Source organism: Anabas testudineus, chromosome 1 (assembly GCF_900324465.2).
Source record: "Anabas testudineus chromosome 1, fAnaTes1.2, whole genome shotgun sequence".
NCBI lineage: Eukaryota > Metazoa > Chordata > Actinopteri > Anabantiformes > Anabantidae > Anabas > Anabas testudineus.
This window is the reverse complement of record NC_046610.1, coordinates 11,405,539-11,433,467: the sequence shown is the minus strand read 5'-3', so window position 1 is coordinate 11,433,467 and position 27,929 is coordinate 11,405,539. Positions and strand designations below refer to the sequence as shown.

Sequence of the window (27,929 nt, the reverse complement as noted above, 5' to 3'; positions counted from 1 at the left end):
ATTTATAAATGATGTTAACTGTAAGATATACACAATAGTATAAATATACATTTAGTTATACATGATTAAAATGCATAACAATACAAAAAAATCACTTAATATAGAACGTCATAATTAAGGAGAGACAGTTTTTGTATATTTGATCATTTATTGTTCAAAGAATATTTGGTACAAAAACTAATGCTCAATTCTGTAAATGTATGATAAATAGTTTCTAATAATACATTTAAAAAATTCTTCAATGAGGCCATATAAATTTAAACAAATCAAAAACAACTCACACCGCACACTTCTGTAATAGAAAATCTAATATGTGGAAGTAGAAAAATCTAAAAACCCTGAGCTTACACAAAAGTTCTGAATATGAAGATAATTAATTTTTAGCCTTCATGACATTGACAGAGGACACAATGTATGCAATAGATAATACAGATTTTAGCAGCATTGCATTAAAAGCACAGGACAGTATTGTGGATTATTTACTTCTTTTCCTTGCTCTTCGTAAACTACACAAGCTCTTTCCGTCACAAACACAAACAGCTAATACACATTCGAATAAATACATACAGTAGATATGTATAATTGTAAAAATACTAGCGTAGCATAATAGCCAAAGATTTTAATGTGTGTAAACTGTGTAATCTAATTTAAAACAAGACAAAACTGCTGTTAGTACATTGATTTAAAGTACCTATTTAGTGTTGTTTTTCTAGTCCAAATCCAGCAAATTGCTTACATAAATGTAATTAACATGGATGTTTTAGAGGGCATGACAGACAGGAACAACATCCACCTTTACAAAAATGTAAACCATATTCATATACCACACTAACTACTGTATGTGAGTGTGAGGTATGATGTGTATGTATTCATTTATTGGGATGTGATTACAGAAACAAAACCACCTCTTGCATACTGTTCATACAGCCGGACCGTTCTTACACTGGGGTATGGGTCATTTGTTTGGAGCACAAGGCCTGGAAACCACCACAGGCTATTAATACAGAGTGATTCATGTGTTCCTACAGCATGGAAAATTTCAGGAGCCAACCAGCAGATAGACAGACAAAGAGAGCTGCTCCGTGGCTGAAGGAAAGTTCAAATATTCATGGTGTGAAAGCACAATGTACGTCTCTTCAAATGTCTTCACTTGCTGGTTGAAGTTAGATGTTGTCAGAGTGTACTCTCATATGTAACAGGAGTTTCATTGTCATCTTCACCTGCTGCAGTTCCTAAATGATAGAATAATATATATATATACTTAATATTATATTAAGTAAAAACACTTCCGTAAATGAATTGACTGCACAAAACAAAACAGCCTCATAAAGATTTGTCATCATGTGTTCCACTTGTAAACCGTGGTTAACCCGATGTTCTGTAACAGCAAAACTTCCACTGTTGTGAAGGTTGAAAATCAACACAAGCCACTGTATGACAGGGTAAACAGCCAACCTAAAGCTATGCAAATCCTTGCCTGAGTGGATTCAGCTATCACAAAGGGAAAGTAAGGCAATACTTTCCAGGGAAAGGATATTCACTACTTTAAAACACAACTACGAAGCCAGGCTGGACAGGGTTGTTGGGCTCTGTTGTATTGTTGAATGTAGTACCTTACCTACCTAGAAAAAAAGCTGATAAATTGGGTTTGACTCGCTCACCACAGGCTGAGTTCTTTGCTCTCTGCAACAGGCGAGGTCCAGAAAGCCCGATGATTAAAGCTCCTACGGGGGCTGTGAGAAGGATGGACAGCACAGCCACTGTCAGCACATCCATGCCGTACTTCTGCAGCTCCTTGTCATCCTTTGTTCTGGCCATATCTAAAGCTGTTGAGCCAATAGCTGCCTAATGAGGAAAAGACAATAGCACAGTTACATCTATACCCACACAATGACCTTCACAAAACATATCTGAGTCATTTGTAAGTTCTCAAAGTAAAATATTTGCAAACTGCAAAAACTGGAAAACAGACACTCTTTAAGTTTAGAGTCTAAACCAAGCTCCAAAAACGTCCCTACAATGATGAATGTATCACTGACAAATATTTCAGTGTTAACATACCTGTACTGTGGCTTTCGGCATCCATGCTAGGGCTATAAAGAGTTTTTCCTTCAAGGTAAAGCCCGCACACAACACACACACAAAGGTGAAAAGGATTCGAACGACTAGGGCAATGAACAGGGAGGCTATCCCCAAACCTAGAGAGCAAATAGAAAAGAGTTACACATATATTCTAACTGTGAATGGCGTGAGGTACATGTCCTGGTACACATTTAAACGTCTAGTGTCCAAGTGATTTCTGCAACATTTTCTATCAGAGGTGCAGGTGCTCAGCACAGCGTCAACCTCAGATGTGACTTGAGCAGTAGAACACATTTTATATCAAACAGCCCGCAGTCTAATAATGTCAACCACATCGGCTCCTTTCATGTTTTTTAATGGACCAAGGGGAGCAATCGAGCTGATTTTTCAAAAAATCGTGTCCCAAAGCACAAATATACTGTAATCCTCTCTTGATATGTACAGTATATCAGCACTACAAATAGCTCCTAGAGAAGATGATGTTCTGAAGTCATGTGTCTGTGTAGTGAAGATAATAAATGTTCTGGCACATTTTTGTCCATAATATTATTTTACAAGTAAATTACATGTGAGTACAGCTTTTTGCAGAACAAAATGTCATTTTTGCCATTTAATCTTGCATGAATAAAATTACTTTTTGAGGCAATCTAAGCTCTATTTCCCAAGGAACTGGGAATGCAAGTCACTATGGGACTATACATTTTAGGGCGCTAACACAGACTGAGGTTTGTGTGAGACCGAGATAAAACTCTCCAAGGGCTTCCTTTTTGGGCCATGCAAATATATTTACATCCATACACTCACATTTGAATTTGTCACAGTCATAACTGCCCTCTCACTGTGTTTCATTGTGTGTGTGTTTGTGTGTCTTAGTCTCACCAACTGTGTGTCCCTCCAGCTCAGAGACTCGAATCTCTGCTCCAATGAGTCCGAAGAGTAGAGGCTGAAATACATCCCAGGCCCACCCTACTACTTCCTCCACACGCGCCTAAAGACAAGCAGATTGAGTTTATTGATTTAATTTAACTTGGTCAAATAGGAATTAAAGTTACTATGTGACAGATAATACAGTTAACGACTCTTATAGTTTCTTGTATCTTTCTCTAAAGTTAACTTGAAAATGCCATCAGTGTATATAGCATACATTATAGACTAAGTCATTGGAGAGTTACGTATTTTTCTGTTTCAGCACGTTTATTTTCAAATCAAATGTAAGTGCCAAGTCGCAGGTTTAGTTTGTGTAGATTATACTGATAAGACTACATGAGTTATAGTCTATAATTCACGTTTCAAATCTAGACTGAGCTATGAGTTGCCCTTTCGACTGGCAAGGGCTTGTCTGTCAATATGACAGAGGTAACCATGCAAATAAGTAATAAAGCCCAAAAAAGCAAAAACCGAAATACCAAAGGCAGATTGCCAATATCAACAGTCGGGTTCATTTTATACAGCAGCTACTGTATGCACAGGCAAAGTAGAGACGGGGAAACAACCTGGTAGACTGAAGAGCAGCTGTGGAGAGTTGTAGATGAGTGTAAAATAATTTAGAAAAGGCTTTAGGACTGCACAGCAAATCAAGAATGATCTGCAGGATGTGAGACGAATGTATTTTCTTGTCAAGGTGATAACTTCAGAGGGCTCACTACAAGATGCAAACCCCTGCTGAGCCTCAAAAACAATAAAAGCATGTTTCAGTTCACAAACATCATCTCAAAGAAAATAGGTAAAGCTGTGGATCAAGTTCTATGCACTGATGAGGTAAAAACTAACCTCAGTCAATGTAAGTTCCGAGATATACCTGAACAAATGAATCAACACAACAACAACCTAAACATAAGACTAAAGTAGGCAAAGAGCTTTTTATGGTCGAAAGACAGAATGACCTCAATGTGTTGAGTCAGTCACCTGATCTCAGTGACTGAGCTGGATTCCAGTTGCTGAATACCAGACTAGAGGGAGAGACACTGGACAAGCAAGATCTGAAGCTGGCTGCAGTGAAGTCCAGGAAGAGCATATCAGTGAAGATACAAAGTGTCTATGTATTGAGATTTTGTTTGCCTTTATATGCATCTGTCCAGTTACTATTTCAAGGTTAAACTGCTCCATCTCCCACGCTGTTCTTACTATACTGATGTAAACCTGCAACACTCCACATTATTTTAGTGAACTTAAATAAATAATAAAGAGTGCCGAGAACAAATATTTACAGTCTGCATTGTATGTATTACACATATCGGATGCATGGTATTACCTTTTCTTTCCCCCAGCCAAGCCCAGCCATGAATGCCAACACCAGTGTGCAGAGACCTCCAGAGCCAGGAAAGCCAGCCACACCGCTGCCAAACACGGCAAAGACAGAGAGACCCAGTACCATAAAGGAACGCTTCATCTGCAAATGTTTCTAGGAGAAAAAGATCGTCAATGACTCCATTCAGAATACTTCTGAAATCTATAAATGAAATATGCATCATATAACAATATATCTGCAGATACAGCATTAGGGTGATAACCTCCTATATAGTGGTGTATATAGTAATGATGATAATGCTCCAAGATCATGCCTACCTGGTCAGCACTAGGAAAGTATTGGATGAGGAAGCCAAGAAGAATCCCAGCCACCATCCCACCAGCCACCTCCAGGACACCTCTCAGGAGGTTGTACCAAGTGGAGCCTGGAAAGATCAGTAGAGGAAATACACAATTGATAAGATACAAAAACATTATTTTGATGGGGATGTGTAAACTGTTTCAACAGTAGTAGGGGGAAAATGTGGTGTCCAGTAAGTTGAAAACAAAAAACCTTGATGTTTTAACAAGAGCACATTTACACCCTCTGCTGAGCTCCTGACAAACTACATATAAAAGTTATTTCATGTGGTTTTCAGTGTCACCCTTAACTGCGGTCCACTGCACTTCCCCTGGACATAAGGTGAAACACTGAATTTAGCACTATGGTTTTGCTTCACCTTACCACACACCCAAACACAGATATTGACAGATTACCTGTGGCAAAGGCCATGCCTAAGCACGTGGTGAACCCAGTGATGGCAAGGATGTCATCAAAGCTGCCTGCAGCCATCAGCAGTGTGGGGATGCCCTGCTCCACGCCGTAACCATCTTTCTGCAGCAGCAGCATAGAGGGAACCACCACAGCTGGAGAGACAGCACCCAGTACAAATCTGTAGAGGAAAGAGTTTGATTATTCATTAACTGCATTTGGAAAACATCAGTGTTTGAAAAAAATTGGAAAAGGTGACTATGATAATGAAATATATATATACATATATACATATACATATACATATACATATATATTAATATATATATATATATATATATATATACATAATATATATAAACATACATATACATATACATATACTATATAATATATATATAGATATATATATATAATAATATAATTACATATACATATACATACATAATAATATATATATATATACATATATATATATATATAAATATATATATATATATATAATATAATTATTATATATTATATATATTATATACACACCACATTATATATATAGCCCTATTATTGAATCCTAAAACGTCTTATGTAGAGTAGATAAGGTTTAAGGTTTATACTGATCTAGTAAATCTTAAGTAGGTGTGTTTTATATTGCCTGTTCCTTGCAGGAACAGTGTGCGATATCAATCAAAGTTCAACCCTCTATATCTTTTATATACAGTTGCTGACTCCACAACTACAGTTTATTGCTTTCAGAAAGTTTGCCTACCCCTCCTTTCACTTGTCACACTCTATTAATCTGTAGATTTTTGGGGAGGATTTTTGCTAATCTTTTACAATGTAAAACTGAAAGTGTATGTCAGTCAGCCCCTTCATTCAGCACTCTGTAGAAGCCCTTATGGCAACAGTTACAGCTATGAATCTTCTTAGGCAAGTCTCTACAAGCTTTGCACACATGGATTTAGCCAGTTTTCCCCCCATTTTTTACAGCAGACCTTCAGCTGTGAACTGCCTGTGTCTGTGAACTGCCATCTTCAGGTTTCTCCACAGATATTTAATGGGTTTTATGTCTGAGGTTTAGCTGGAAGGCTCAAAGACTTGTCACTACAACCTTGTCTTTGCTGTATGACTCGCTTCATTTTTGTGCTGAAAGGTGAACTCTGTCTTCTCAATCCTGTGCACTCTGGAACAGGTTTTCATTACAGACCTCTCTGTATTTAGCTGCATTCACTCAACTCTGACCTCTGTCTGTCCCTGCTACTGACATTCACCCCTCCAGCATGACACTACCACTAACATGCTTCCCTATAAGGATAATATTACTCAGGTGATGAACTGAACATAGTGCTCACCACAGTGTTAGATTTTTGTCTCATTAGAAACATGAGAGGTTTGTTCCTCATGCCTTCAGAAAGCTAAATAGTGTTTGGCAAACTCTAAACCAGTCATCTGTCTTTGCTGAAAGTGTGCCAGTCGCTGTATCATAACGTCCTGATTAATGGAGTGTTGGTGAGATATTTGTCCTTCCAGTTCCTCATTATTGCAGAGGTTTTCTGAAGCTCTTTTAAAGCCACTACTGCTTTCTGGATCCCCTCCCTGAACCATTTTGTTTGATTATCCAGTTTGATCATATGTCACATTACAGGAAGAGTCCGGGTGGTTCCAACTGTTCTCTATTTCACAGTCATCAAGGAATTTCAGTTTTTGATGTTTAATATTTTATCAAAGTAAATTTGGTTTTTATATTGTCATTATGGGTTATGTCTGAGTAGTTTGATGGGCAAATACATATAATCAGGGCCTGAAATGCATGGGCACTTATGCTGCTCACCTCCAACTCTCTGAACGCTCTTTGTTCTCTCTCCCCTCTCCTAGTGGTCATCAGTGTGAACTAAATCAGTGTCCTTACTTTTTCTTTTGGTGGCCCCATTTTTACCTCATCACCATCTTCTACCTTTCCCACGTCCTCTGACACCTCAGCTTTCCAATTGATAAAAGCGTAAAAGAAATCTAAAATATGTTAATGAGACAAACTAGGCATCAGGCTTCTATTACTCTAAATATGTAATGTTTTTTTTCAGTGCTGTCTGTGCTGCATCCATGCTTACATCAATCAATTTTCAGAATCTGCCTCACACTTTCTTTTCACTGCTGCTGTATGGGTTGTATTGCTGCTGTGTTGTAGTCTGAGTGGCAAATTAAAGTTCTGTACATTTACTAAGATCAGCTGGTAAAAGGCCCAGCCCTGTAGGCTGCCTTTTAAAAATTGAGCAGCTCATTTCACCGTTGTCATATTCAAGTCAGTTAGCCAGTTAGCCTGAAACGTGTCTTTGGACCGCTGCTTCATTTTTGTAATGTTACCATACCTGTCTGGAGATCACACTTGAACTTTTGTTTGCACTAGTCTTTTGACGGAGTTGTTTTTTAAAATTTATGGCCGTCTAGAACCTTGGTTGATGTTTCTGAATGCGCTGATGTTCACAGTCACTGGACTGTACCTTAGCAAGAGACGGAGCAACAGAGTGCAGCTGAGAAGGCTCGTAGCCTTGTAGAGAGGGGGGACAGAGAGTGCCAAGCGTGTTGTCATTATGTAAAATCGCCATAAATGTGTGCAGGAATTTCTCACATTCTAAGAATTCGATTTGCGGGGATCATTCAAACTATGAAAGAAACCCACAATCCTGCACTGAAATCATGATATTATCATATTACCCCCGAGAGGTCAAAAACAATCACACTAGCTGAAGTAAAACTGTGTATAATTCATTGTTTTGCCTGAGATGAAGAATGCCTTTTCGTGATTAGTTTCTTCAATTTCAAAAGCACATTAAAGTGCCACGTACCTCTCTCCTCTTCTGTCTGACACATGAAGCTATGGTAATACCAAGATCGAGTAGAAAATGGAGAGTCTGACATACAGGGAAAGTGATTAGTGTTGTATTTACCCAAGGATGAAGCCCCAGACCCAGGGCAAGCCCAAGAGGTAGTGAGAGACCAGCGCTATGGTACAAGCCTCTGTCGTGCAGGGCCCAACTGCCACACGTATACACACGCCCTTCAGTTTCTTGAGAGCCTGACAAAACAGATGTAGATAATCCAAGAGTTTACAACAGTAATAAATAAAATGCTGCACAGCATTAAAGATTTTCCTCATTTTATAATAGAGCAACCAGAACATTTTGGATTTTTTGATGGTCAGTCACATAAACAATCTAAAGACATCACTTTGTGTTCTACTAAACTCTCTTGCAAACAAACAGAGACTACAGCAATGTCACAGTAATTAAAAATATAATTTGTGACGATGCCCCACTACCCTCAGTACCTTCAGCCCTCTAAGTGCAGAAACTACACTTCACTAGTGGAGTGTGAGGCATACCGTGGGATCCAATCCTAGACCAGCTCTGGCCAGGATAACAGCAAGAGCGATGTTCCTCAGTGAAGCAGACCACCTGAAGTCAATGTACACCCCATCTCTTACAACAGGGATGTTCCTCAACAGGAAACCCATCAGCAGCATACCTAAAAAAACAGCAGACAGTGTGAGAGAGGAAAGATGATTCCTTGTAACATGGAATATCATTTATTTTAGACTGTTTCTCATGTGGCTACAGAGCAGGAATAAAGATCACCTCATGCTTGTTGAACTTGCTATGCTCAAACTGGACTCCTGACACACTGGGACTCAGCATGGATAGTAGACACTAATATTTGAACAATATCCAAACCTACTCATTGCTAAAACATGTAACCTAACTAAAAATATGCATATGCAAATAATACATAATTGAGAATAATTAAACGACAAAGAAATGAAAGAGATTTGGTATAGTAGTAATAATAGTAATAACGACGATGAAATGTGTTGTCATGGTAAGATAGGCAGCTTTAACATTGACAAGTCCATCTGATGAACTGTATTGCTAAATATCACTCTTACAAAGTATTATCTGTAAACTAAAGGTATACTATAGATACACCAGCAGACGAAGTATAACCACTAAATTCTCTGTCTTACCAAGGAGTGGTGGGAATGGTGGAACCTTAGGGAGATGGATGAGAGCCACCAATTTACCACCAATAACTGCACAAATGAAAAGCACCGTGATGCCAAACAGGTTTCCCCCTGGAAGACATTCCTCTTCTGTGATAGACCACACAACTCCAAAGAGTACAGCTGCCAAAAGGACTAGAGAGGACAGAAAAGACTGGCATTAGATTAATAGTCATTGACAACAATGATGTTATCATCACTTTATATACATTGCAAGAATAACAGAGTGTAAGAGTGTGAGGGATAAAGGAGATATATTCATTGCGTTACAATTGTCAAAACACCTCCTCAAAAGTAACTGACTGACTAAATGAGATTTAAAATAAACTACTTAATTAAAATTAACAAGAACGTCATGTTAGCTGCGATTACCTTTGGTAATAAGAGAGGCCAGGAGACCTCTAGGTGGACATGGGCAGAATTTGCGGAGCAAAGGGCAGCAGACCACTGGTGGGTCTGTGTTTGTGCCAGCATCCACAACAGGGTTTCGAGGAATAAAATAGGTGGTCTCCTCCGTGACATTTGGACTAGAACAGCGCCGAACCACCACCTGGATCTGGTTCACATTTAGGTGCTGGAGAGGAAGAATTGGAACATGAAAGAGAGCAGGTGAGTTATTATCTTTTATTAGCTGCCAAAAACCACACCTGTAAATTAAATACAAAATAAAAAATAGATTTTGTAGTTATATCTTTAATCTTTTAACAGCCTACATTGCTTCTATAAACTTCTGAAATGATTGATGTCTCACATTGTTCTTTTTCACTTGCTTAAAATAAATGAATTTTTTTTAAAAAAAAAAGAAAGTTAAGGTCATTTGTTATCACCTATGCTCAATGAATGTATGGGACCCGGTCTTACACAATAACTGGAAAGTCAAACTAATTGAGACACCTTGCACAGAACGTCAGGCTGCACAGAACGTCAAGCTGTGCGGACCTTGGCCCGCTGCTTTTGTCTGATTCCTTTTTTGAGTATCTTATGCCTACCTGGCTACCTTTTTAGACCCTATTCATTGTGCACATAAACTCATACACTCACACTATGTGTTCCCTGCTGTCCCCTGTGACTAGATACATGGGTGCACCTCTCTGTTGTAATTTTATTTGAATAGGTAAGTGCAGTAAGAAAGGTTTTTCTGTTTTTTCAGGTAGAAAAGCCTCTCAACTGTGAGTTACAAAGGTTTCTTTAGATATACGTATATTTGTGTTATTATAAAGAGCACTTGTTGGCTCTTTCGTTCTCATTCGGCCTCTGTCGTTATATGTTACTTTGTTTAACCTTATCTTATCTATTTTGCTTCCCTTTCCCCTAGAAAGCTGGGTCATAACAATATGTGATTATAGGCTCCTGTTTCATTGCTAAGAATATAAAAATAAGAGTGTCCTTGACTGTGATAACTGTGACTGAATATCCTTTTTATCATACCGGTCAAGTGTGTAACATATAGTGTGCACACTATATGCTGCTCAAAACTGAATTTTCCTCTGCTGTTTTTTTAATTAATTTGAATTAATTGAACAAATCATTTGCAATGTATGTGTCAATTATGTATAATTAGGTGCTAATTAAGGTCAGATAAAGGTATTAAAACAACACAATAGACAAATGCAGAAGACAAAATAGCTTAAAATATACTGTGCATTTATTTTGTAAATATAAACAACAAGGACATGCATGCTTTTTCTATAAAAAGGAAACAGTTGTTAGGCTTAACTGCATTTTTTAATTGTATCAGGGCAGTAAAAACTAAACAAAACTAGGTTACAGTCGACCAACCTAGTGATTTTCATGAGTCAGGCACTTTACCTCCACATGGTTTGCTGCAGGCAAAGCGATTTTGTCCAGCAGCGGGCTCGGTGCAGGACTGGGTGCCGGACTGGGTGCTGGGCTCGGTTCCGGGGTAGCAGGTTTAGGTTGAGTATCCTCCATGACAAGTAGCTACAGTATTTCTGGTCCACTGGACTTTCTATCACAGTACATCAAGCCGAGGGGTGGGGCCGGCCATTCACAGACACTTCACTCCTTCACGTCTCGACTCTGTATGTCCAGCTCTGACCTCATTGTGGTTTTATCAGCAGAAAAACACATTTTTATTTACTTAATAAAGGAGAACAGTGGTGTTGGCCCAGGTGTGCAAACTGGCGCGGTATGAATTCATATCTCTAATCTCACACACAGGCCTATTTCCCAGACATAGTGAAGATTAAAAGTCTGATTAAAGAAAGTTCATTAAAGCTTTAAATACTCTACTGGTCCTTGTCATGAGATGTTAAACTAAACAAGGTTTAAGTAACAGGACTCCTGTCAAATGTGGATCTACAGTGGTTACTGTGCTGTTTACATGTCAATACTTTATTATAAGAGGTGTCACTTATTATAATGGACGAGTAGTAATGGACAACTTTGTTCAACGTGTTATGCACAATCGTTGTCACTTAGATATCACTAAGTTAACGCTACTACAATGTTTTGACAGCTGCTTATGTCGACAGACAGACGTTAGTTAATCCAATTGACCACAGACCTCCACCTCGACCATATGGCGCTATCATTACCTCAAGTAGGTTACTGAGGATGCTAGGTCAAGTAGGTTAGAGGTAACTATCATATACCAACAACAACAACCCCATCCAGCTGGCACTGGCGGTCATCAACCCAGCCAAGCCAGGCCGAGGAAATGTTTGAGGACGGGTTGTCCCGGGGTTTGGTTCAGTTTACGGTCAATCTGTGTCCACCACCCGTGTCCTGATGACAACATGCGCAGAGTCGGTAATTAGCTACTGGGGCAAATCCATGCCTCCCTAAGGACCACATCAGTGACTCCATTCTCGGACACGGCTATTAATATTAATAACAATAAAGTACGTGCTCAGACGACTTTAAAATCTTCCCATCCTTTTCAGTCAGCACTGTTTCACTAACTAACGCCAGGTTAGCTTCAGACAGCGCTAGCATGTCACATTAAGCTAGCGCCTTCAGGCGGCATAGGCGCTAGTGGATTCCGCTAAGATAACGTTAAAAATAACGTTACACACCGCTGTCATTGTCCGGTGCTGACACAAACCGACCACGTCCGACCTCGGCGAATAAACTGAATCTGTACGTGACACTGATATACTATCATTAAACGCAGCTCGGGGAGTCGCGTCCGATATTGGATGCCCCGACAGTCGCTTCAGTTGAGACTGCGCGCCGCCTAGAAGCGGCTGAAACGTCCACTCCCACTTAAAAGCACCGCAGCCAGCTCCGGAGACCGCTCCGGAGCATAAATAAGTACCGTTATCAAAGCAAAAGCAGCTCACCTCATATTGTAAACACTGTCATCACTTGTCAACTCTCAGTGGCAGAGTTTGTGGCAGTCCTGTGACACACCGACCAGCTGGGGAACGGGAATGATGCGGATTAGTGATGTCCAAGTACGTACCGAGCCTAGGAGGGACCGCTAGGTTCAATACTGAACCCCGTCACGTACTGCTACTGCTGAGTTTACTTTATTTACATCCTCCCACAGTCGCTCAAATTTGGTCATTTGGGTTGAACATGTGAATAGTTTGTGTTAATAATAGCAATATGTGTGTTTCACTGGAATATTATTAAGAACGCTTATAGTTGATGGGACTCGTGTTTGTGCGGTGGAACCAATGTTCGGTAAAGGGGGAGTCAGGACTTATTTGGGTGTGACACTTTATGCTTCCCATGTGTTTAGCTTACATTTTAAGCTAAGTTGTTGTTTACCAGTCCCTTTCCGAAGACTCGTATGGAGTTAAGACTCAAAATTTTGAAGTTTCATTTTCTCTAACGAAGTTAAAGCGGCCAATGAAGTATCTAACATTTTAGTCCTGTTTTATTATGTTTAAAGCCGCTGGATGCTAGCGGACTTTACTCAATAGCGATGTGATGTTCTGTTTGTATTTCAGTAATTATTGGTAAGTTTAGCGTTTTATAATTTGATAGTAGCTGATTATTTAAGTATTGTGTTTATTTTGTCAATTATTTATTATGTGTATTTTATCTTTATCTAGTTCTCACAGCGATGTGCAATAAATGTCTGTAAGCAAGAAAACACCTTGTGTCCATGATTTCGCTTGAGGGCAGTTACATATACCGTCACCACAGGGTGCTGCTCAAGACTTTTTCATTGATGTTTAAATATATTTTATTACTTATAACAATTACATTTACAAAAATTGCTTTAAACAGTGTTAAACATCAAAAGTGTCCATTGCAGTGTTGTATATGTGTTTTGGTATTGCATGAACATATTTGTAGCATAGTATGCAAAATACAATTTTAAAAAAATCTAAATGTGCATGTTTTAATTTTGATTTAAGGATTTTTAAGAATTAGAGGAAAAAAAAAAACTTAATCTGCTATCAGTACTGTCATGATGAGTTTGCTGCAGGTTTCTCACAGGCTCCATCCTCCATCGATGATTTGTTCTGTCCCAGTCACATAGGCTGACTGTGGAGGATCCATGACACACATCGGGTAAATTAGTGACTCTGAATTGACATCTTTAGAATACTAACACATACTCTCATTGACGGTGCATGCTCTCACCTCATCTGAGGCCAGGTATACACAGAGATAAGCCACCTCTTCAGCTGTGCACATTCTGCCAGTTTTCTGCCTTGCCATGAAATCCTTAAAAGCCTGTACAGAGAAGTAACAGTTGTAATGCTCATTATCTCTAGTAACCAGGCGTCAGGAAATCTTTCAGATGCAGTGTGACTGTTATATAATAAAGGAAATTACAGACAATGAGAGCTTAAAGTACCTGTTCTGGATCAGGTTGGGCCTCGATCCTGCCCCTCAGTGATGGGGTATCGACAGTCCCTGGGAAAAAAAATATAAATAACCAATAATCATTCTTTGGAAACCCTAAATATAACACAATATGTATTGTTTTTGACTTTTGAGGATTTGTTTGTAAATAAATCAGTGTCTCAGGGTTCGGTTCAGGTGTCTTTTACAATAAAAATACTGGCTGTCTCATTCATACAACGGTTATTCAGACTGGCTTTTAGCTGAATACACACTAATCAGCTCTCAAAGATGTGAACAAGTTAGTGTTGTCTATCAAATTGCCAGTAACTATGTAAAATACTTGATACTTGATAAAAGTACAGAGTGACCTTTTTCTTTTTTAGCAGTTTGCTCTAAACTTACCAGGACAAACACAATTACAGCGAATTCCTTGCTCAATGAAATCAGCTGCTATAGATTTGGTTAGCCCTATCACTGCAGCCTTGGAGGTACTATAGACACACCGGTTCACAACACCTGTGTTGAGGAAACACATGTCACTCGTGCAGAGACACACACGCAAAGCAATTATCTGACATAAGAGGATTACAGTGAACATAGTTATACTTCAGTGGCAGTGAAGTTGTCCTTTTATTTGTGCATAATGTTTTTTCTACATACCTCTACAGTGAAGAGATACAGCATGTGCAACATGTTTTACCTTTTATGCTTGATGCAACGGAAGCCATGTTAATAATGTTTCCTGACTTCTTTGCCAACATCTATAATGAAAAATAAACAGAATGCAATAGGTTAAATAATTAAAAGATTCACATTATTTATGTATCTTATCTTAGTTTTTTCATTCTTATTCAACAAACGAGCCAAATGTGCTGCTGTATGATCTAAGCTTGAAGTTTGGTTAGTTTGCGGCTAAAGCTGGATTAGACATTGGGCAGTCACTGCCTATCATGTCACAGGTTCAGAGTAATACAGATAATCCTAGAAGACAAAGCATGAGAACAAAATCAAAGTATCTGCCGCTTAATGTACAACAGCACATGTTGCTTTCACTCAACATTAAGATAAGGAGCATCTGAGAGAGGGGACAAAGGTCACCTTCGGCAGGAAAGCCTTGCACATGAGGTACATGCTCCGGACATTCAAATTCATTGTGAAGTCCCAGTCAGCTTCTTCACAGTCCAAGATGGAGCCATGGTGCACAAACCTGTATAGAGCACATGGTAAAATAAAAAACACAGAATCAAAACACACTAAAGAGATTTCTTACAGATATATAATTACAAGCTGGTGAAAATGCAGTGTTAGCCCCCTCATCAATGTACTGAGGCTTTAAGGTGCCAATTTAGAGAGTTGTGTTAAGGAGATTATAAAAAGGTCAAGTAGAGGCTAACCCTTAAGATGTAGGGATTTTGGAAATGTAGATAAGCAAGAGATGGATAAACATGCTTAATTTAAAGACAGCGTTATAATAGAAATGTGTGGGTCTTTTTGCTGTTCATTGTATCTGAAGTACAATTATTATTTCTTTTAAAATCATGTAGAGCATCAACATAAACAGAAAAAAAAGAGAAAAATACCCAGCTACATTGAACAGCACATCTACATGATCATGTTCTTTGGCCAGAGCTTCCACTTGGTCCTTCTTAGTCACATCCACCACTTTTGTCTTGATCCCTGTTTATGAAAAGGCACAAATGTCTGTTTTTATTACTTCAGATAACAATAACCATTTTTTAAATTAATAATTAATTTTTAAATAAAACACATGTATAAATTAGAAACAGTAGAGAAATCAAAGCTGGCAGAAACAGGTAAAATGTATTAAGAAAAACTGTTTAAATAGATGGATTTTTAATTTAGCCACAAAAAATATTTATAGCCGATGAGTCGACTGTTCAAAAGCTTTGGGGCTGCTACAGCAAAAGCACGTTCACCCATCTGAACTAGTTTTGAAGAATGAATAGTTAAAAAAAGATGATTCGCAGATCTAAGACACCTGGCCAGCATTTCAGCACAAAGTCTGTTTGAGTGGATTCCATCTATTTTATTGTGATTAGGTGCTACGTAAAAAAATATGTTATTTTAATTTGGTGCACTGATCAACTGCAGAAGTGCATTGAATGTATTAAATCTACCAAATTACAGAGGTCAATACATGATAAAGTTTTGAAGAAAAAAAATTAAAACATGAAGCCACAGCTAACCTGCATTGCACTTGTAGCCCAGCAGATGGCAGCTGCAGACAAATAGAAATGAATCTCACCCATAGACGGTAGCCTATGATCTCACCTGGAATGCTGTCAAGCTCTTTCAGCTTCTCTCCATTGATATCTGTGGCTGTGACCTTAGCTCCTTCTTTTGCAAATGCCTACAATAAATAAAATGACTTAAGTCACTTCCAAGCAGGTGCACAATCTCTTTCTATAATGTTACAACATGTGATTGAATAATTTTGCTTCTACTGACTTGAGGCAGTATTTCAGGTCACAGTGCTGACACCAAGACCACATTACCAAGTATCTTAAACACAAATGCCATATTTGTAATCCTGATCCCCCAAATACCAATTTCAGTTCATCCTCTGGTCAAATGATAGCTGAAGGCACAACTGCATCATTAACCACAGAGCAGGCCACATCAGCAAATGTTCAGCATTTTCCATTTAAGTCTAGATGCAAAATGACCAATAGACACCTGTCACCATGCTAATTCTTTTAAGACTATGTGATTTAAACTTAATGATCTTAGATGGTGTAAAGTCAGTGTTGACAAATATGTATGTGAGATTTCCAGTATGGCTCTACCTTTGGCATTTATTGGCCACAGGGATTATCCTGATCCTGTGGTCTTACCTTAAGAAATAGTATCATAGCACCTATTTACATCTACTATCTCAAGACATGGTGATAATTGTTACTATAAAACTATTTCTTATGCCAGCTGGCATGTTTCTTAGTGTTACAGAGATACTTCATAAACTACAATCACCATTTACTCAAGCTTGTATTCACGTAGGGCTGGAACAACGCTTCAAGGTAATCAATTTGTGGGGAGCGTGTTGATGCGTCATAAAGTTTGCATTTAACCCTAAGTACTTTCCATTAACGTCGCACTGTACGTAGGGAACCTTTTGCAGATAAATAATGAGCGCTGTTCTGATTACAATCAGCACTAGCCATGTTAGCATTAGTGCTCCTCAGTGGTTTGGTGTGTTTGGGTACAGTATAGAGTGTAAGTCACCTGCATTTCAGAAACAGAGCCCCACCTCCCAGATTGTAGTAGACAACAGCATTCCTTAGGCACCATGCAGAATTGGTTTTGTGATAAATAGTTTTATATGGTGAAAGTTCACCTTTGAAATGCTTTTTTCATTCAAAGGGAAATAAACAAATGCTATTTCAAATGAATATATTGGTCTTTGGTTTACTGTATGATTTTATTTTCAACAGGTAGTTGAAAACCTTGAGGAAACTATGACTGAGGTTAAGATTTAATTTCACTCTCACTGTCATGCATGGGTGTACCAGCACACAGCGTTCTTATGTTGCACTGTTAGGTACAAAAGTTAATCCACACACTTATCGATGCGGACTCTAATATTGCCTGGCTAGTTCTCTCTATTCGAGTCATTGGTATATGTTTATTTATTAAGCCAGAGGAGGCCAAATATTTGATATTGTGCACTACAAGCTACTACATAAACCAAATTTTCTCTGTGATGTGATATAAAATATATCAGTGAGAAGTCCTTATTAAAACTTATTACTAGTGCTGCAGCACGTCCAATCCCCTGCGCAGCAGCTGACAACACAATCACTTTCCCATCCAGGCGGCCCATCGTGCTCCTTTCACTGCTGCTGTGATCAAAACAGAAATAGAGCATTGGAAACCAACAACAGGTTGATTTTGATGATAAAAGCTATTTTTAATGAATTTGTTGAGTCAAACAGGATTTCCTATGCAAAAATGACTAAAGTGTATTGTTTTATTGTCTATCAAAACATCAGGGCCAAAATATACAGATGGAATATATTATTATACAGTACTACTACTACTACAACTACTAATACTACTATTTCTTTAGTTTTATTACATTAAATGGTCACTTCTTATATTACACAGCAAGTGATGGATTTTCTAAGTAGCAAAAACAGATCCTAGTTTGGAATAATTAGACAGTAACAGGAAGTCAAACTTCATTTAGAAAAAATCCACTTAAAAAAATGTAAACGCACAATGAGCTCTTATGCACACTTGAGGTTTGTTTTTAGTTGCACTTTTGCACAGTCCAGAATAATTATTGTTGAGCCAAATAATGATTTACAGGCTGCAACTGCGTCAACAGACATGCAACCCTGGAGAAACAACAATATGCATACAGCTACAGCCCGGAGAAAGTGCTGGTTGTCTGCATTAAGGGTAACCAGCCGGTAACGACTGTCCTCTGGGAACGTGGACTTAAACTATTCCAGGCTGCAAAGTCAGATACCAGCTTAAATAAGCTCCTTTTAGGAAACTCACCCTCTGCTCAGGTCCGACACGTTGAACGTCAAGTGACGAGTGGAGCTAAACATGTGACCTCTGCTTCTACTGCCATTGGTTCCCGAGCAGGAAGTGGGCGTGGCACACGTTCATGTTTTGAGAAGATGAAATGGAGATAATGACTTTATTTATTTATTTATTTATTTTTACTTGTATTCCTTTATTTAATAGACTGTATCACATTAAATCAAATACATTCTCTTCTGCATTTAATAATACTGAATTTTTCAGCTACATTTTCATCCTATCTTTAAAAAGTTTTGTACGTATTCCAGATTGAGGCTTTTGCAGTGAATAAAGATTTTTCAGTTGTTTTTTTTATAATGGCATGTGTACTGTTTCAATTTTAGGTATTATCATAACTCACAAACAAGCAACAAATTGATTGGGGGTGAACTTTCATAATTATATGTTAAAAAAATATGAGCATGTTTGAAGTAAATTTTTCACATCACATGATTGCATGTTATTTCAGCCGATGGACTTTGACCAAATGTTATATACATTTTTCCTTTAACTTTCCATGACTAAGTATTCATGTTTTCTAACTTTTTCTTTTCAGGAAAAGATGACACCTTTCTATGACACCTGAGCAAAATCCCTCTGCTGGTAAAGATGTTGAATAATTGAGGTTGAAAGGCCTTTGAAATCTTGATAATACCTAGTAAATGGATCTTGAGATTTTCAATTGCAGTTTCCAAAGTCAAGTAGGGACTTTGAAACTTGTCTTTGTTTTGCATTCCAAGCACACGTGCCCCACATTATTTATAAGTTTTAAATCCATTTCCCACTGCTGTCGTTTCAGTATGAACTGTTCACTTGTGCTTTTTAATCAATGAGCTCAGTAACATCTCTGTTACATTTGAATTCTATGGCTCTACAAAAAAAAAAAACAAACAGATGAAAAAACAAAAACCTGTAATGGCAGTCACCTCTAGTTTCTTTGTACAATAGTGAAAATTGCATGAATTTGTAAAATGTGTTTTGCTTTATTTGTTGTATTGAACTATTTATTAAAATATTAAAGAGCCATTTTAATTTTTTATGCTTTTTATTACCTAGTGAAATATTTAGGTACAGTGTTTCCATCATGATTTCTATATAAATGCAGTTGTCTAAAATGTTTTTTAATCTCTAATGCAAACTTGTCATTACATAAATAAAACCACTTAACGTTACAGACTGTAAATAAAGTCAGACATTTCTAATGAGCATCTTTCTTACTTTCCTTTTCTCCATCCTTCTGGTAGATTTCTAACCTCAAACAGGGACAAACTGCAACTTCCCCATTCAAAACACTTACATATGTAACTTTATATGTCCCTCTAGAGACTGTGAAAACTGTTTCCTGACTGTGACTCTAGAGTAGCTTTGTCAACTTTGAGATAAGTGTTGTCTAAACCACATCTACTGGGTAAAGTGTTCCAGAATGCCTCAATCATTGGCAAAACGTCAGCTGTAAGATAAGCTGTTTTCATGTGGAAATAGCCTTTATGCTTTCAGAACAGCATCACACATATAATGACACTGGCATTTAAGCTGTTATCAAAAGAATATGAGTCAGCTAGAAGACACTGTTAGGATTTCTGATCCTGTCATTTAGCATCTTTTTGTCCAATGTTTGTGTCTCTTGTAGGATATCTATTTCTATAAGGAATATATATTTAAGAAATACCCCTAAATAAATATTACATTACATCATATACATGCAAAAGTGAATTGCTTTAGTACACCCTTTAAAAATCAATGCATTAGTGCAGTATCTGCTTTAGAAGTGACTTTTAGCAAACCTCTAATGACTTATTGATTAAGTTTCAGGAGTAAATTAAATGCTTAGGGCTACATATCCATTTAAGTTGTCACCTTGTGTCATACTTTACATTAGTTGTTTAAACGAGTTTCTCTGCATTTAAACAATCAGCTGAAGGCAGTTTGGTGTATACCTGAATTAAATGTGAGGAAGAAGATGTGAAAACTTCACATCTGACCTCCTGCTATATATTTTGTAACCTATAGATGGTGCAGTTTGACACCAGTAGAACAAGTCTGGCCAATGTATGAAGACATTTCATGAGGTGTTTTGCCTCTGATTATCTTGCTGTGAAATGCAGCTCACGTGAAATGCAAAATATAATGTATGTATTCCTAATTCACCCCAAAAAGTTGAGGCAGATAGCCGCCCGTCCTGAGCTTGGTTTTGTTGGAGGTATCTTCCATTAAAGGGAGTCTCAGTGGACTGTAAGTTGAATTTTACAATAACTTTAAACTGGGTTTTGGGGAAAATGCCTCATTTGGGAACGCCTGGCATAGTGACAGTTTACAAGCGGAGAAAGAGTCTCGTGGTTTTTTCCCTAAATTTCCTCTAAGGGTTTGTTAATACATTTAGATTTAATCAAGTGATATCACAGAAGAGCTGTCTGCCAGTAAGGACTGAAATTAATAAAAGAAAACTGTATTAAAGTGGACGAACACAGCCTGTCTGGCCTTTTAGATGAATAAGTGGCAATAAAAAATAACTAATATATGTCTCTTCTACCTTCAGAATGAGAAAAACAATATTGAGCATGTTCTCTTATCTTAGATGTGTAGATTTACAGCCTGATACTGTATGAACATTAAGCATTTTACTAAAGTTCATTTAGTCAAAAAAAAAAAAGACATACTCTGTCAAAAGGTGGTGAATTTCTCGTTTTTTAATGTTTCTGTAATCAGATTACAATTACTATTACATGACTTATGATGTCTACAATATTTGGAGCTTACTGTTTTGAACATAAAGGCATGACAACTTAAAATTTAGAGTGTCTCAGGTCAGATTTGAGAGTGAACAGGGTGTGTAAGACACAAGATGGGTGATGGCTCAATGTAATCAGTGCTGTCTTGGACAAAGACCTGATGTTGACTCTGTGGAAAATCCAACAATTTCCAATCTGCCAGAATTGGATTCTATCAGCGCAGGAATATGACAACTCAAAGTGAAGATTAGATGTTTGTTTCCTCTCTTGCTATAAAATATCACATAATCTTTACACTTGCCTTATTTCGAGTAATTCCTGGCCATTTTGGTCATGAGAAATGTGGATTAGGACTCCAGATTCAGAAGGTGTCACTTGGCTAAATCAGGAATGCATCATTTTCACTTTTATAAATAATCACATCTGTTATGTTTTGGCCTAAATGTCATATGCCAAATGTGAAAGTATTTTCAGTACTTTAACTGCAGTGCTCTAACAACTGAGGGGAATATTATGAATCTTTAAAACATCTTTTTGAAAGTATAAGTTCTTGGTAGGTTTGTTGTGAGCCATTTGGCTATCTGGAGTTCCTTAACATTACCTGGAGGGTTTTGGGGAAGAGGCCAAAATAGTGGAGGCAGCTCCAGGCGAACAGGACAGGTGGGAGGGTTCTGACTCGTGTGCCTTTCAACAGTAACATTCATATAAGTGACACAGAATGATTTGGAGTGAAGGCAAAAAATAAGTTTTCCACCATTCGTGAAGGGTGTGTGTGCACCCTTCACCACAAAGACTACAAGAAATGGAAGACGTCCAATACAGCAGTGCTGGAAAACCAGCATTTGTATAATTTTCCTGTGTCTGAGGATGAGTTTAACTCAGAGTGCTGTATTGAAACGTCTATTCATCATACGGATTGTAGTCACGCTGAAAACCTGCTGTGATTTATGGTTCTGTCATGCCATGTGCAGCTTTCAATGTGAGAAATCAGAAAAGATTCATTTTCATTCATTTATTACATTTTATCAGACAGCGTATCATGCAATGCAATCAAAACAATGTACACTTGTACCTTGATGTATTTTTTTTTTTTTTTTTTTATATTGTCAGGCTCTTTTCATGTGGAAAAAAACCTTTATGCTTATAATAAAGGGCTACATACTTTTAATAATAAACTGCCAGGCATTTAAGTCTTTACTTAATGAATATGAATCAGACTTTTCTGTCATAAATTTGTGGTGCACAGGTTTCATTATGACACCAGTATAATAACTCTTGGCTCCATAATAGCAACTTATCATTTGCCACAGAAATGAGAGCAAAGAACAGAGAAAAAAAGACTCTCCCTTTTAAATAAATATAAAGAGAAAGAGCATAAAAGAGGCTCTAATACTGAAAACAAATGTGCAGCTTTGAACATGGTGGATAGCTTCCAATTTAAAATCATTGGCCTTGAATTATACAGTTTTTAGTCTTTTAACAAGTAATGTAGATGGAATGAGATACCAACAGTTTTTATTTTCTTCTCACACTAATTTTTGCTGTTTTTTTTAGAGGAGAAACCACAGGAGTCACTTCTTATATCTGGATTCTTGTCAAGTCACAGGGTGCTTTATCACTTGCTTTAACCATTCAGACAATCATAGCTAAAGGTTTCTCAGAGGTCTAAGCAAAGAAATTCACAATCTCAAGTAAAATGAGATACAGGATGTTTTATGCAGCAGTGTGTCTTGTGGTTAACTCGAGATGTAGATAAAACAACTAAAATAACCAAATGTTTTTTCTTTGGCAGCGTTCAGTAAGCAACATTTCCATGAGCCCTAAATCAGTGTTTATGGTGTGAGAAGCAGCAGAGATTCTCATCAAAAAATGGAAAAATTATATAGACAAGAAATAGACGTGCTCTGTTAAATTTTGAATTTAGTGCTGTTTAGATGAAAATAACTGACTGACCTTCGATGGCTCCCTGCTAATGGATGAATGCCAACTGCAAAATAGCAGAAAAGTTTTCTCAGGTGTAGAGTTTCAACTATCTAAGGCAATTGATTAATGCAGTCTGTCTATCTTCTTCTCATGGGAGAAGCAAAAGATATACCCTGCATCATGAAATAAACCAGGATGCAGTAAACAATTCTACAATAACAATGGAAATGAAACAAAAGCAAATTAGTTTCAGATTTTTATCTTAGAAAGTAATAACTTAAATTATTTAATAAGTCATATGTCATGAATAATGCATTACTATTATTATTGTTTTTTTTTTGTTTGTTTTTTTTAAAAAGGCCATACAAACAGCTTTTTACATATTTTAGGTCTAATCCTCTTTAACTATTTCCATTCTGCACCTGAAGGCCTCGGTATATACTTAGAAAGTTTTTAGAAATGTAGATTAATTGAAAGTAGTCCTTTGATCCTGCACCGTGCAGACGAAGTCCCGCGGAGGAGGACAGGCTGCCTAACATCCTGAACACTCACTGCATGTGTACTGACAGTGGGTCTCTGTGAAGTCAGAGGAAGCCTTATCTATAATCAGATAAACATGTAAGAATCATCTGTCTCTGTCCATCTGTATTCGTATGGTCAAACCCATGTACACGTAGCGCTCACCATTCTGCACTACAGATGTGTCATATTCCAGTGCAGGGAGTTAAGGAGAGAAGCCGGAAAGTGATGTACAGTGTCAAAAGTTGCAAAGCATTGTACTAAAAAAAAAACTGCATTTAAATTGAACAAGAGTTCATTAACTCACTGAACCCATTTTTTTGAAAAATATGTCAAAAAATACAAACTGGACCTGATTCAATATTACAACAGAACTGAAGTGTGTCAATGGCTGTAATGTGAACTGACTGAATGACTTATGTACAGTTATATTTTGTAGTAAAGCTGCAACAGACTGTAACTAACTAAAATATGGCAACATACCCTCAAACATGTGCCACTGTCTTTTAATTAAGCAGCATAATTATCACTTATTGATCATATTTAATCAATTTCTGAGTGCCACAAAGCTTAAATTATGAAACTGCATCTTGCAGTAATTGAATAAGCGATTGTCTTATTCACCAAACATTACTCCCACTAAGATTTGTATTATTGTAAATCCTTGCTGACTTGTGCACAGTTAATGAATATTATTTTTAGATGTTACAACATTTTCTGCATTAAATGTTCCAGTCTTTGCCTGCAGATATACTTCTCCTCAGTGGAGGTTCTCTCCTTCTTGTACTGCCAACACGTACTAATGCTACAGGCAAGTTTATATAACTAACTGATGAATTTGACAATCACACTTGGAAGGCAGCACCCAGGGCAGGACAGCAGTCCATATTCAGAAACCTTCCTGCATAGTGATGAAGAGCTGACAGGCTGCCTATTCCATTCAGTTCAGGAACATAATACAAAAAAAAAAAAAAAAAAGATTTTCAGAACATTACAAATAGCTTTTTTATTTGAACGCAAGGGCACCCAATATGTCCAGTTTCATGAAAAATGCATATGTTTCCACTCAAGCAGATTTTACAATAACTACGTGACCTTGACATAATAGTCTGTTCAGAGCACTTTTTATTTTCTTCACAAAGCCTTTTGACATCAGGTGGGACAAAGGTGGGACTGGGAATAAAGTAAACAGACACATTTGATGTATTAAAATACAATGTAGATGTTGACTCAATGTCATTTTACCAAGACTCAAAAAAATGAACATAGAATAATGATCTAGAGACTTATTCTTATGTCATGTTAATAATTTTTCAGTATTTCTTCACTGAAAGATGCTTTATAATCTGAATGTGAATGTTGTTTAATAATAGGTGACAGGACTAAATCGTCTTCTAAATCTTGTTTCTCTTATTTTTTCTCTGAATGGTACACTTTCTCTGTGGTGTGCCTAAGGAGAAGACCTAAGAAGGCATCTAATCCTTTTGATTGTCCTCTCGTGGAGAAAAAGACTTGTAATGGCGATCTTGGAGAAGCAATAAAGAAGTTTGCAATACACACTGAGAGCTGTTATGGCACTCAGCTGGCTCCTGACAATGTATGTCTGGGGCTGAAGACCTCGGAGCTACACCCACCGAAAACTTAAAACAGTAATAGCTTCATTTTAAGTTTGTTCTCAGAACTTTCAAGTGTGTGTATTGCACGTATAAGTGCGGCCTTCAAGCCAGAAATGCACAAACAAACAACAAGAAACAAAAACATGAAATGTTGTGAACCGGAAAACACAAAAGGTAATAGGCAAAGTTTACTTTTAATAGTCTATAAAATAAGTTTTAGACATCAGGGTGGTGTCACCCATCTCATCCACATTCTACACAGTAGTCTCTGCACCCGGAAGACAAACAACACAGCCTTAGATCATTGATAAACAGCTTGTGGCTCAGTATTCATACTCTAATCCCACTCAAAACTTGTAGGAGTCACAAAGAAAATCATAGAAATTATTTGATACCTTCTACCGTTCACTTCAAAAACTACCTTGCATCATTGCCTCCTTGCCCCTTCGCCGAGCTCTTTCCTGGATCACGCCACATCACTCACCTCCTCGCCGACCTTCACTGGCTACGTCAAGCACAATCTGCACCACGAGCACTGCTAATAATGAACACGACAAACAGAGAGAATAGCTCTCTTTTGCCCGGGCAGGCATGACTAATAAGGTCAACAAGGTCGCCAAAAATGTTTCCTCTGGCTGGCAACAACCCGACATAACCACAGATCAACTCACTCTTAAACTGACCAAGCAAAACAATAGGAAAGTAAAGAGTCCTTGAATTTAATGACTAATTTTACACTGTTCTTTGGAGGAAATATGAAGTAGAGAAGCCACTCTAACACTTTCAAATGTTTCCTCTGGTCTGGCTCTAACTCTGCAATTAAATTGTACATCATCAGGAATTGTACTTTCAACACAAGAAACTTTAATGAACTTTAACTTTAATACAATATTGGATGTTTCCTCTTCCTCCTCTCAGCTTAACTGAAGTATCTCAAAGTGTAATAAAAAGATACTATATTATACAATACAATCATACAAAGTATGAGAGGGAAGTGCAAGATAGTAAGTGTGTAACAAACATATGTAGCCCCACATACAAAGGGGAGGTTGTGACCCTCAATGAGAGCAGGATCAAAGAGCTGTTCCACACTGATATATGACTATGAGGAACATACTATCTCTGACATGGCAATAAGATAGTTACATAGATCAAGAGCAGATCATATAGATCCTAATGGACTAAAGAAAACATTCTTCACATAACATCAAGATTTCTACCACACTAAAGTAACCCACATTTAAAGAAACAAGGTGTTCAGCATGATGTAAGAGTGACATTTATGCAGAACAATAACAAAAGAAAAAACACTTTCTAGTCTCAAGATTTTCTATTACAGTGGACAAATTATCCCCCTGCCTGAAAGTCAAGCACACTTTAATAGCTCTACTCGAGACAAATGAGTTTAGCTTCAACTGTAGATCGAGTGATTTTTCAACCCTGACCTGAACATGATGTAACGTTAAACTGTGACGGTTTTGAAAGTACAAAAATGTTTGCTGATCTCATGTTTTGTGACCTCGGGTTTGTGCTGAATTGAAATAAATAAATCAAAGTTGATTTTACTAATTATGAAACTACCAGCAAATCAGCTTTGATTTGCAAATCTAAAGACAGATGAGAGGCCGCTGCAGCGACAGATCAGCCTCATTTCTTTTGATCAATCGTCTGACACAGATTTAAGTAGCAGATTTGTGCTAAGTTTGTCATTCATGCACACTTTGACATTTAGAATCTAAAATTCAGCCCTTGTTGTGTTTATTTACATTTAGGACGACCTGCCAGTAACAAGCCTCCGTAAGTAGCATGTTGGAAGTGGGACTAACTCATTGGTAGGGAGGGATCAAGGCTTATAATATTTGTTTGGGGGAGGACAATTAGTGTCTGAGGAAAGTATGACTGTAACAGGCTTTCTCTTTACCCATCAGCAACAATGCAGCAACAAAATAAGCAAAAGTTGGATTTTGATTAAACTATTTTATCAGGATCGCAGGCTGCCTCACTGACTGACTGCAGTTTGTGTCTGAGGAGGTGATGAGCAGGATCAGTGCACCTCCACCTGTGCAGAGATATTGTTGTTTAAAGGTGTTTGATTGAAGCCCTACCAAACAGAGAAGTTATATTTGTTCTGCTTTTTTAGCTTCTTAGGTGTTTTATAATTTCATTACGATTAATACCCAGAGCGCTGCGCAGAGTCTGGTGGAGCACATGAATAAATAAATAAGCAAATAAGCCAATTTAGGTTCTGGATACACAGACATTCTGGAAAAACACACAAACACAAAAACACACACACACACACACTGAGATTGATTTTCCCTAGAGGAGATGTCCTTCACTTGCGCTTATAGTTTCATTGCAGCAATGTGTGCTGTGTTAGATAAGCGCCTTCCCACTGGGGATTCTGCTGAACACAGTTGAATCTTCATCACTAGAGTATATTTAGTTAAATAACAACCCTGACGCTTGAGGTAATGGATAACACCATAGTATCACAAAGATTAAAACACTCTGTGAGTTTTATAAAACTTGTAATGTCATTTTTGTTTCATTTTAAAGTTTTTTTTTTTTATCAGTTTTTATCACTTCAACATTGTTTCTGGGAAATTAACACATTAACTCTAGTTGCTTAATTTGTGTTAGAATTACCTAATGAGCAGTTTGTTTTATTAGCTTTATGTTTTATATAA

General features: G+C 37.5%; 2 protein-coding genes across 4 annotated transcripts; both read right to left on the bottom strand.

The window, feature by feature from the left end:
• Positions 1 to 20: 20 nt before the first annotated feature.
• si:dkey-162b23.4 (sodium/hydrogen exchanger 9B2) lies at positions 21 to 12,562 on the bottom strand. Of its 2 annotated transcripts, none has more exons than XM_026360334.1 (13): positions 12,437 to 12,562; positions 10,941 to 11,190; positions 9,504 to 9,705; positions 9,096 to 9,266; positions 8,457 to 8,599; positions 8,023 to 8,150; positions 5,086 to 5,261; positions 4,648 to 4,754; positions 4,334 to 4,483; positions 2,962 to 3,070; positions 2,062 to 2,198; positions 1,662 to 1,845; positions 21 to 1,232 (listed from the first exon to the last, which is right to left on the bottom strand). In XM_026360334.1, exons 2-13 carry the CDS (start codon positions 11,061 to 11,063, stop codon positions 1,174 to 1,176), a joined length of 1,689 nt encoding a protein of 562 aa, XP_026216119.1. In that variant the 5' UTR covers positions 11,064 to 11,190; positions 12,437 to 12,562; the 3' UTR covers positions 21 to 1,173. The 2 variants fall into 2 exon arrangements, with proteins under 2 accessions (XP_026216119.1, XP_026216120.1); XM_026360335.1 differs by having other exon boundaries at positions 10,941 to 11,185.
• Positions 12,563 to 13,316: 754 nt separating this feature from the next.
• bdh2 (3-hydroxybutyrate dehydrogenase, type 2) lies at positions 13,317 to 18,464 on the bottom strand. 2 transcript variants are annotated; one of them, XM_026358711.1, is made up of 10 exons: positions 18,426 to 18,464; positions 17,671 to 17,761; positions 16,194 to 16,272; positions 15,482 to 15,578; positions 15,000 to 15,108; positions 14,602 to 14,662; positions 14,304 to 14,417; positions 13,912 to 13,970; positions 13,695 to 13,787; positions 13,317 to 13,595 (listed from the first exon to the last, which is right to left on the bottom strand). In XM_026358711.1, the coding sequence occupies exons 2-10, from the start codon at positions 17,740 to 17,742 to the stop codon at positions 13,542 to 13,544; spliced, it is 738 nt and encodes a 245-aa protein (XP_026214496.1). In that variant the 5' UTR covers positions 17,743 to 17,761; positions 18,426 to 18,464; the 3' UTR covers positions 13,317 to 13,541. The 2 variants fall into 2 exon arrangements, with proteins under 2 accessions (XP_026214496.1, XP_026214497.1); XM_026358712.1 differs by having other exon boundaries at positions 17,671 to 17,758; positions 18,426 to 18,452.
• Between the last annotated feature and the right edge of the window lie 9,465 nt (positions 18,465 to 27,929).